At 43.8% G+C, this 10,365-nt stretch overlaps 1 protein-coding gene across 6 annotated transcripts in view; it reads left to right on the top strand.

The window, feature by feature from the left end:
- Positions 1–803: 803 nt before the first annotated feature.
- Positions 804–10,365, top strand: part of Hnrnpd (heterogeneous nuclear ribonucleoprotein D) — a 19,761-nt gene continuing 10,199 nt past the window's right edge. For 4 of the 6 annotated variants that reach the window (XR_007593166.1, XR_007593165.1, XM_050149771.1 and 1 more), the window contains exons 1-2: positions 804–1,171; positions 2,937–2,993. Coding sequence is in view for 4 of the 6 variants with exons in the window: in XM_050149771.1 (XP_050005728.1) it covers positions 942–1,171; positions 2,937–2,993 (287 nt within the window). In the remaining 2 variants the exon portion in view is untranslated. The remainder of the gene's footprint in view (positions 1,172–2,936; positions 2,994–10,365) is intronic. The other 2 variants (XM_050149773.1, XM_050149770.1) reach the window with 1 other exon arrangement.

Below are 10,365 nucleotides of genomic sequence, written 5' to 3'. Positions count from 1 at the left end.
AATCGTGGCCGGCTTTCGGCTCTTCTAGTAACGGAAGTAAAGCGTTAAGAGCTGGGAAGGAATTCTGAGAAAAAGCAGCTTCGGCCGCCAGCGGCCTTAAGCCAGCAGCCGGCGCCGCGGCGGAACCTCAATGTCACCCGGAGCAGGCGGGGACGACGGGCGGAGGAGCGCGGCGAGCAGGGCACACGCGTGGCCACCGTCTCACGCAGGCCACCCGGGCCGCAGCCGCTGAGACTGGAGCCACCGCGGGGGAGGTGGCCGAGCCACACCCCTCCGGGCCGGCTGTCCCGGGCCAGCCGCGGCCGAGGATCGAGGGACTCCAGGAATCCGCGGAAGGGCGGGGCCAAGGGACGCGGGGGTCTCTCTAGCCGCGGCCCCGAACCAGCGCTCCTTGTTCTCGATGGTAGCCGCGCGCCCCTCTCCGGCGCGCCACTTCCGGTTCCCTTTAAAGGCCCGCGCGGCGCGCCGGAGGAGCGTGAGAGCGAGCGGGGAAGGGAACGAGAGGGGCGGGCCCGCGAGGGGAGGGGGCGGCGGGTGGGTGGGGACTCGCGGTGGAAGGGGCGGAGGAGGCGCGAAGGGCGCACTCCGGCGTCACGTGACCGGGACGCGCCGTTCTTCCGTCGGCCATTTTAGGTGGTCCGCGGCGGCGCCATTAAAGCGAGGAGGAGGCGAGAGTGGCCGCCGCTGCGCCTTCATCGTTTTCCAGCGCGGCCGGCGGGGGAAGAGTGCGAGTGCGCGCCGCGCGAGAGCGGGAGGCGAGGGGGGCAGGCCGGGGACGAGGCGCCGGAGCCCTTGCAGCCACGCGCGCGCCTTGTCTTGTGTGCCTCGCGAGGTAGAGCGGACGCGCGGCGGCGGCGGCGGCGGCGGGGATCACTTTGCTGCTAGTTTCGGTTCGCGGCGGCGGCGGCGGGTGTCGTCTCGGCGGCGGCGGCAGCAGCGCTATGTCGGAGGAGCAGTTCGGAGGGGACGGGGCGGCGGCGGCGGCCACGGCGGCGGTAGGCGGCTCGGCGGGCGAGCAGGAGGGAGCCATGGTGGCGGCGGCGGCGGCGCCAGGGGCAGCGGCGGCGGGAAGCGGGAGCGGCGGCGGCTCCGCGGCCGGAGGCACCGAGGGAGGCAGCGCCGAGGCCGAGGGGGCGAAGATCGACGCCAGTAAGAACGAGGAGGATGAAGGGTGAGTAAGGGGCGGCCCCGGGCAGCCGCTCGCCAGGCCCCCTCCCCCTCCCCGCCATTAGGCCTCGCTCCCGCGCCCGCCCGCCCGCAGGCCCGAGTGCCACGGCCTGCTCGCCCGGCCGCCCCTCTTGTACCTGGGGCTCCCCGGGGCCTGCATTTCCTCTTTCCCTGCCTGCTCGCCCCCTCCCCCATCACACACGTTTCCACCTTTAGCCGTCACCATGCTACTCCGCGGCCCGCCCTCTTTCCTCCCTCGCCGTGGGTCTCCTCCCACCGACTTAGCCGCCAGGATTTTTTCCCGCCTGACGGAGCTACCCCCCCACCCCCCGCCATCTCTCCCGGATTTCTAACCTCTTAGACTTAAAAATGCAAACGCACAGAATGCTTTTTACTAGGCTTTCCGAGGTTGGGTGGGTGCTTCACCACCACCCCGAGACGGCGCGATTATTTATCCGCTCTTGCTTTCAGGAAGGTGTAGGCTGTCCACCTCTCTTTCTCCCGCGTCGGCTTCAGGCCAGTGGTTTTTAGCATTTTAAATAAGTTTCGCCTTAGGACGCGTTCGTTCTGTCCACTGTACGCCGACCCCACGGCACGCTCACACCAGGCCCTGCATTTGTGCTGTAGACAGACTGGGCCTGCCGATGCCCCCGGTCTCCTTCCTGATGGCGCGTTGGTCTGGCTCCTCGGGCTCCATTTAAGTCCTTGTGGTCGATGGGGCCTGCACTTGACTGGGGCTCTTCTACCTCCTGCCTGCGGTTGCCCTTCCCCCATTCTGCCAAGTTACTCTGCTGTGCACCCTTTTCGCGCCTTCAGGGTTGCCTATTTGTACAGATCGTAGTCTTTCCTTACTTACTCTGTGCAACTTAAGATTTTCTCTCCCGCCTTTTCAGTGCCCAGGAGCCTGTTTTGGTTTCTTCTCAGTCTCGCCCTCTTACTATTGTTGAAAGAAGCCCACTCGCCCTTTAAAATACAATAAATTCTGTGTTGTTCAATGGGTTAATTTTTCAGGATTTTTTCAGTGCTAATCTGCTTCCTCTAATTGAAGTAACTTTTGTATTGCCACCAAAAGCTGCTTTTAATATGTTAAAACACAGGAGGTTAGGAAGGTGGGATGGATCCGGGTCCTTAGATTTTCATGTTCCCATTATAAATTGCTGATCTGAGTTACCGTTTCGATACTTTTTTTAATAATGGGGCTGTGCGTATGCAATTTTTTTACACTATATAAAGAAAAAGTTTCGGTGGGATATAAGTCATTTAAGCCTGGTATTAGCAAACATGATTTCCTTTAGTGGTTAAGAGTTTAAGATTTGTAGGGGTGTTGGGGCAGCAGAGAAGTACTTGGAATATAGTTTTTAAAAATCTCAGTCAAGACTGACACTCTTCAGTCAGCTACTGGTTGTACTGGCTTTAGTGGGGAATTGGTGGGAGGGGAAGTGAATTTAAACAGAACTAATCTTGAATGGTAATGTGGCTTAGTTTTAGAAAAGGAATAACTGTTAATTATTTGAAGAATTAAGTTTTTAACATTTTGGGTTTTGCTTTCTGAATTCTGTTCTTTGGACAGAGGCACCAAAATGGTTAATTGTGTAACTGGGGCAGGCTTTCTATTACCCCTGAGTTTTGAAAGTTACAAAGTAGCTAGCTGTCTTTGTAGTTATTTTTTGTTGAACTGACGTATAAATGAATTAGTTTTTAACCCTAACAATGTCAAAAACTAAAACTAGAATTTTGATTGGTTGCTGTACCGGTTGTTAATTCCCTAGCCATTCAAACTCCTCCCCACGACACACTGAAGCAGCGACGGCACAGCGGGAAGAATGGTAAAACTTTTAAATTTTATTTCTGTCTTATAAAGATTTCAGTAGTCATAACATGCAGAGGCTCTATAATTTAGTTGCCCATTGAGTCCCAGGAGATTTTTAGACATTAATACACTAGGATGAGTCTTGTACCTGGGCTATAAAGACTTTCTAGATATCCTAAGTAATCTGGGCAAAATTGATGCCATTGCGTGGTATATGGTTTGTGGTAATGCATGATATGACAATTTGACCAACCTAAACTAAATGTAATTAGTAATTTTTCTTTTAAATATGGGCAAGCAGAAAAGTTACTGTACTTCATTTAGTTTTTATTAGGTTGAAATATTTTTTTGTTTAAATTCTAAGCTTAAAGCTAAATATAAAGGTTACTTGATAAAAATATTGTGTGTTGAAATGTCTTGCATGTTATACTGAAGTAGTCTGTCAAATAGACAGTTCCTTAAGTATATTACTGTGCTTTATGCAAAGTCCTATATCTTCACCAGCAATATAAACACTTTAAGCATTGATTGTATTATACATAGGTGGGCTAAATGTGGCATTCCCACTACAGCTCTTACCAGATCTTTTATTTTCAGTGTGATTTGGCTGGAATGTTAATTACAGTTGGTTGACATGTGTTCACATTTGCATGACTTCCCTTTGGAGGCTGGTAGGTTGAGCATTCTTTTTATCCCACTTCTCCCTCCTAAAATGTCAGTCTCTGCCCTCAGGCTCATATTTTAATTTTCTTGGGCTGTGTCTCACCATTGGAGGTTAAAAAGCCAGTACACCGCCTTATGTCTGTCTTTACAGACCATGTCTATTATTTTGAAAATATTAAATTTTATATGGGGTTTATTTTTTAACTATTCTCATCTACTCATAACTGCCCAGTTTTAAGTTGGAGGTAAAGTAGACTAATGTGCGAAAGACTGGGTGGGGTCTGAATGAGACATAGTAAATAATGATGTTTGGATGAACCTTATATTTTGGTGCCTGCTGGGTATAGTTAGTTAACTAGGTAATAATGTCAAATTAAAATTTAACTACATTCGTCTTCTCTTTGAACCTTATGTAATTGTTAATTGTGTGTAGTAAGTTGTATTGATCTTTAGATTTGAAGGTCATTGTTTTCACTGTTAAAAGAATTATCTTGGCTCCTTTGTTTGGTAGCAAATAGTGTAGAGCTTTCTGTGGTCATTTGGAGAAAGTTGGGTAACTTTTGTCAGTGTTACAGAGCATTTCATGTGATGGCCAGTTCTCCACTGGCAGACTTTTTGAAGTGGTAGGTTTTTCAGAAACACTTCGAAGGCATTCTTACCCTCCAACCTTTGTTCTGGAGACAGTCTTACTATGTTGCCCAGGCTTAGGAGGCTTGTTTCTTCACTTCACAAGTCTCTTTCTTGGACTAGAGGTGTGTTGCCCCTATGTGGCCATGATCTCCTTCTATCCTCTTCACCCATCCCTCCTTTCTTTCTCTAAGTTGACTTGATAATTGTACATTTATCCAACTCCATTTTGTTGCAGATGCTAAACTTTCTGAACAAAACAATCAAGATGCTTAAACATTACATTTTTGGTGCCTGTGTATATAATCCTGTGTTTCTCTGTCTTCCTCACCAGTTTATATAGTTATATAAATAATAGTTTCTATAGTGAAGATGAGACTGGTTAGTAGGCTAAAAATCATGTAAAGTTCATTTCTTAAACACTGCTGTGTGCAGTTCCTGTTAAAATGAGATTTTGTCCTGAAATACTATTTTTGAGACATGGTCTATGTGCCTAGACTGGCCTTTACCTAGTATTCCTGTCTCCATCTCAAGTGGTAGGGGCTGTAGGTAGATGCCATTCACTGTTCCTGCTTTTCCTCCTAAAATATTTTTAAAGATGAATTCATTATTTGATGTGGTTAATACCTTTGCATATGAAAATGAATAATTATTTTTAGAAGAGTCCTTATTTCACAGGGATTTGGCAACAGTGGTTTATTACCATAGTAAAATGGCCGAGTTCACCTTTAAGATTGTTTTTGATGTTAGATTTGTTTGTCAGTGCTTATGTGGAAATCAAAGAAAACTGGTGAGAGTCTGTCCTCATTTTATAATGTGGGTCCTGAGGATTGAACTCTGGTCTCAGACACAGCAGCAAGTGCCTTTACCTGTTGAGCTATCTTGTTAGCCACTTTAATATCTACAACTTTATATATATATATATATACATACACACACACGTACACACACACACAATAAATGCGGTGTGTAAAATCACTCTTCAGTGTCTCAGTTCTTGTGGGAGTAGGTGGTGTCTGGGGAAATGTGCATGTGCATGCCATGTTGTAAGCTATGGGGACAGTTTTCAAAATGTAAAGACTGTTGGGAACCTGGAATACTATAGACAATGTTACCAGGTTAGATACATTGGAGGTGGGGTTGAGTGACAAATAGAACAGTTTGACTGAGTTGTGAGTATAAGATGGTCAGGGCGGTGTCACGGTGTTGTTACCATTAGTGTGAGAGCTTGAGTGGGATTCTTCTTAGAGGTCCTTAGTTCTCTCCTTTTTGGGAAGGGACTCCCACATGTTTTTGTTTGAAATGTTGGAGGATATGTTAGAAACCCCAGTGTTTCTGGGACAGTTTGAACATTGAAAAACCAATATTTTCAGATTTGCCTCATGCCAGATTTACTGGCCTTTTGATTTAGTAGGATTGGATTTACAGGCCTGGACTGTAAGTAGGTGGGTCTCCGTGTTTACTCGCTTTGGAACCTTTGCAGGGGTAAAATTGTAGAAACTGAAGCTCCAAATTTAGGGGAGCAACATTCAATGTTTTCCTCGTCCATAATGGAGATGGAACTGTGTGGGCGAATGTTCTGTTCCTGAGCCATGCTCCCGTCTAGGAGTAGTAGGCTCATTCTTCATCTGTTAGGAGAGACACGGAATATACAGGCCTGGGATTAGACTGGATTGTCAGTTACAATTTCAGTCTGTTGTTTTTCAAGACAGGATCTCACTTTTTAGCCCAGGCTGGTCTAAAAATCACCAGACTCCTCCTCACACTCAGCCTCTCAGGATCTGAGATAATAGGCATGCAAATGCTTGTTTTTGAGGCGGTGTCTTAAACTTGGACAAATTCTTGAGCTGAAGAGACACCTTGTATACATGCATATGTAGTCTCAGTAATTTAGCCTGGGTAGTCTGAGGTATAGAAGACATCTCATATGTACCTCTGTAGTTAGATTGTTAGATTGTGTATGTATGTCCCTCACAGTCCATTTTGCTGTGACTTAAGGCCACCAGGAAAGATAACTAACTGATGATCTTTAGCTTTAGGTGATGTTAGAAGCCATGCCTGAGAACATAAGAAAACAAACAGAATGACTCTCCCATTTCACTTAGGGCTGTATGCTTCGAACGTGCATGTTAACAAATGGAGTGATGCAGAACTGGTTAGTTGATTTGCTGTAGCTGTGCTTTGGGGTTATAGTAGATGGGACACCAAACTGACGCAGGAGGCCTGGGATTTGTTTCTGTTACTTCCAACAGTGTGGTCTCAGGTAATAGAACACGTTTTTACTTGGTTTTCTGATCTATTTGCTGGAAACAATGCTCACCATAGGAAGACTGACTACGCAGCCTACTTTCATGTCTTGTGTGTATTTATCCATTGCTCTAATAGTTGCTACTGCCAGTGATTTACTCCTGTGGAGTAAAGGTAAGCATATTTTAGTTTCTGGAGTGTGAAATAGTATGTTCATGCTATGTACTTAAGTATTTCAGGGTGGGGGAAGACTTTGTACTGGCATATTTGTCCAGTAGTTATAGTGATAGCATTTAAGTATTGGGTTCTGTACTGAAATACTTACTTATCTATTTTGGCCATCAAAATAAATGATGAATGAATGAGTAAATAATGAGTTAGGAAACTCCCCTTCTGTCTCCACTGTAGTCTTAAGAGGCAGAGGAAAGTGTCAGCAGATACACTGAACAAGCGTCCAGTAAACAAATGTCTTTGAAATGAGCTTCAGATTTTCATTACGTTAAAAAGTAATGTGATTCTGAAAGATGGTAGGGGTTGGTGATTTGGCTTGATGTCAGAAAACTTACCTTTAATCTTGGGTTAAAAAAGTAAACATCCATTTCTGTTTTATTAGTGTTATCCAAATTAATACCTAGTAGAAAACTTCTAAGATTATGAATAGGTAGTGGCCTCGGTTAACTCAAACCTTAACCTCTATGTTAAGGAAACACCAGTCTATAACTTGTGTGTAAGTGGAAGTTTACTTTATAAGGTTGGAAGTTTATTTACAGTGTTGAACAGTGTGGTAGAGATACTGGGTTAAGCTTTTAAGGTTTATTTTTAAAAGCTGTCATGTGTAATTTAGATGTTATGCCTGTTTTCCTTTCTTTTTCTTTTTGACACAGGATCTTACAATGTAGCCCTTGCTGGCATGGAACTCACTGTATAGACCAGCTGGCCTTGAACTCCCGTAGATCCACCTTTCTCTCTGCCATCTGAGTGCTAGGAAGATGTTTTCAGTCTAGTTATCTTTCTTTTTTTAAAAAAATACTTATTTATTACGTATACAATATTCTGTCTGTGTATGCCTGCAGGCCAGAAGAGGGCATCAGACCCCATTACAGATGGTTGTGAGCCACCATGAGGTTGCTGGGAATTGAACTCAGGACCTTTGGAAGAGCAGGCAATGCTCTTAACCACTGAGCCATCTCTCCAGTCCCTCTGTTATCTTTCTTATGGTAGTTGATGTGGGTTCCTTGTGGAGTAATGAGATTTAATGTAAAATAATTTAAAATCATTCTTTGAAATGTTTGCTCTTACTATGTATGTGTCAGTCTTGAATCCTAGGATACTTTTTCATACTTGGCTTTAAAATACCATAATATAGGAATCTTATGGAGGAATTACCTGTTTAATAATGGGCAGATAATGTTGGGATGTAGGTTTTACTGATTGAATAGTTTCCTTCACTAGCTAACTTTAATGCAGTTTTAAATAGTTTCAAAGTATTTTTCAAGTGCTGTAAACCACATCAGATATGTCTTGTTACTGTTAAAGGTTTGTCAGGGTGTTTCCAAGAGTAGTTTATATAGGTTGTAAAGTCACTCCCTACCAAATGGTGGTTCCCCAGTGTTAAAAAGTAACCAGTGATTACATTTAAAATAAATCCATAATTTCTAAAGAAAATGCTCTTTAATGCATGCGAGATTTGTAGAGTTTATCATCGTAGTGCTTTAAAAATTGAGCTTTAATGGTAGATAACCAGGAGAATTATGTAAATAAGTGTGCTTGAATAACATCACTATAAAGGGTGCCAGTGAATGCGCTGTTACAGTTGATCAGGCTTACACCTGGTATGAGTTGTGTGTGTGGGGGGGGTTAAACATTGCTTTATCTCAAGTGGGAGCAAAAGACTTGATAGGGAAAGCATCTTTAAATAATATATTATTGAGTTTGCAGTATTTTTTTTTTTTTTTTTTGGTTTTTCGAGACAGGGTTTCTCTGTGGCTTTGGAGCCTGTCCTGGAACTAGCTCTGTAGACCAGGCTGGTCTCGAACTCACAGAGATCCACCTGCCTCTGCCTCCCGAGTGCTGGGATTAAAGGCGTGCGCCACCATCGCCCGGCTTGAGTTTGCAGTATTAAACTAGTGATCTCCATGGTCTGGGGAAAATTAGCTTTGTGTACTAAGGGTGAGAGTTTTTCTTTTTTTTTTTTTTTAAATTTAAATTAAATTTATTAATTATGTATACGGCATCTGCCTGCATATATCCCTGCAGGCCAGAAGAGGGCACCAGATCTCATCATAGATGGTTGTGAGCCACCATGTGGTTGCTGGGAATTGAACTCAGGACCTCTGGAAGAACAGTCAGTGCTCTTAACCTCTGAGCCATCTCTCAGTCCCCGGTGAGAGTTTTTCTAATGGCTTTTTTTTTTAAAGACAGTCAAATAGCTCAGTTTATTGATCCTTCTGCCTCAGTTTCTTAAATGCTAGGATTATAGTCCTTTGTAATTAGAATTATTAAGGCATTTTCTATCAGCCATCACTGCTTGCTAGGTATTGCTTCTTATGCTTTAAATTGCTTAAAAAAACACTGGCATATATGTGGGGTAGAGTTGAGTTACTGAGATGACTTTAGAAGCTACATTTATAGAGGTTTATTCTACCAGAGGATCCAACCAAGTCAGGTGTTCATGGCTCCTTGTAACTCCAGCTCCCGGTGCACTTGGAGTCACATGCACAGAACACAGAGACACACACTTTCTGGATTTTTTGTTTCATTTTGTTTTGTTTTTTTGAGGCAGGGTTTCTCTATAGTTTTGGAGCCTGTTCTGGAACTCTCTCTGTAGGTTAGGCTGGCCTTAAACTCAGACACCTGCCTGCCTCTGCCTCCGTGAGTGTTGAGATTAAAGATGTGCAATACCACCACTTGGCTCATAATTTTTCTTAAAGGAAAGTGATGTAATTTTTTTAACCAAGGTATTTCAGTCTTCTATAGGGTATTTTAGAACTTGAGCATTGAACAAACATGATCTTACGGAAAACTTTTATCCTGGATGTTTTCCCCTTTAATGTTAGAATTTATAAAGCCTCTCCACTTGAAAATGAAAGCAAGTGAGTTGGAGAGCTGACTCAGTGGTTCAGAGGACCCAGGTTCAATTCCCATTGCCCACATGGCGGTTCACAACTGTCTGTAACTCCAAGATTTGACAACCTCACACAGCATATGTGCAGGCAAAATACCAATACAAAGGAAATAAAAGTAAACAAATTATTAAAAAAAATGAAAACAAGAAACTTTATTTAGATTGTTTTGCCTCTAAAAGTAACTTTTGTTTACTTTAGAGGAATTAAAGTATATTCCTCTAAATTAAGGCAATTTTTATTCCTGACTGCAGGTGACCGTTATCATTTTAACCTCCTTTAGGGCTGTGTAGTTGGTAGGTGGCAGAACTAGCATATAAAAACTGGCAGTTGGTCCTATCTCTAATCTTGCAGTAAAAAGCAGTAAGATGTTCCACAAAGGAGTCTAAATTTCTGAGTGACCCTGCAGAGCTGAGAATCAGCATTTGGGTAATTAGTCATTAATACTAAGTTTTGTAACTATGCTTGACACTGACTTTTTTTTTAAAAATCTTATTTATTTATTATGTATACAGTACTCTGCCTCATGTATCCCTGCAGGCCAGAAGAGGGCACCAAATCTCATTACAGATGGTTGTGAGCCACCATATGGTTGCTGGGAATTGAACTCAGGACCTTTAGAAGAGCAGGCAGTGCTCTTAACCACTGAGCCATCTCTCCAGCCCCGACACTGACTTTCTTTTTTTTTTTTTAATATTTATTTATTTATTATGTATACAATATTCTGTC

This window comes from Alexandromys fortis, unplaced genomic scaffold (assembly GCF_014885135.2).
Source record: "Alexandromys fortis isolate MF-2015 unplaced genomic scaffold, M_Fortis_MF-2015_v1.1 scaffold_0, whole genome shotgun sequence".
Taxonomy (NCBI): Eukaryota; Metazoa; Chordata; class Mammalia; order Rodentia; family Cricetidae; genus Alexandromys; species Alexandromys fortis.
Note: the sequence above shows the minus strand (reverse complement) of the source record. Positions and strands in the feature narration are given on the sequence as shown.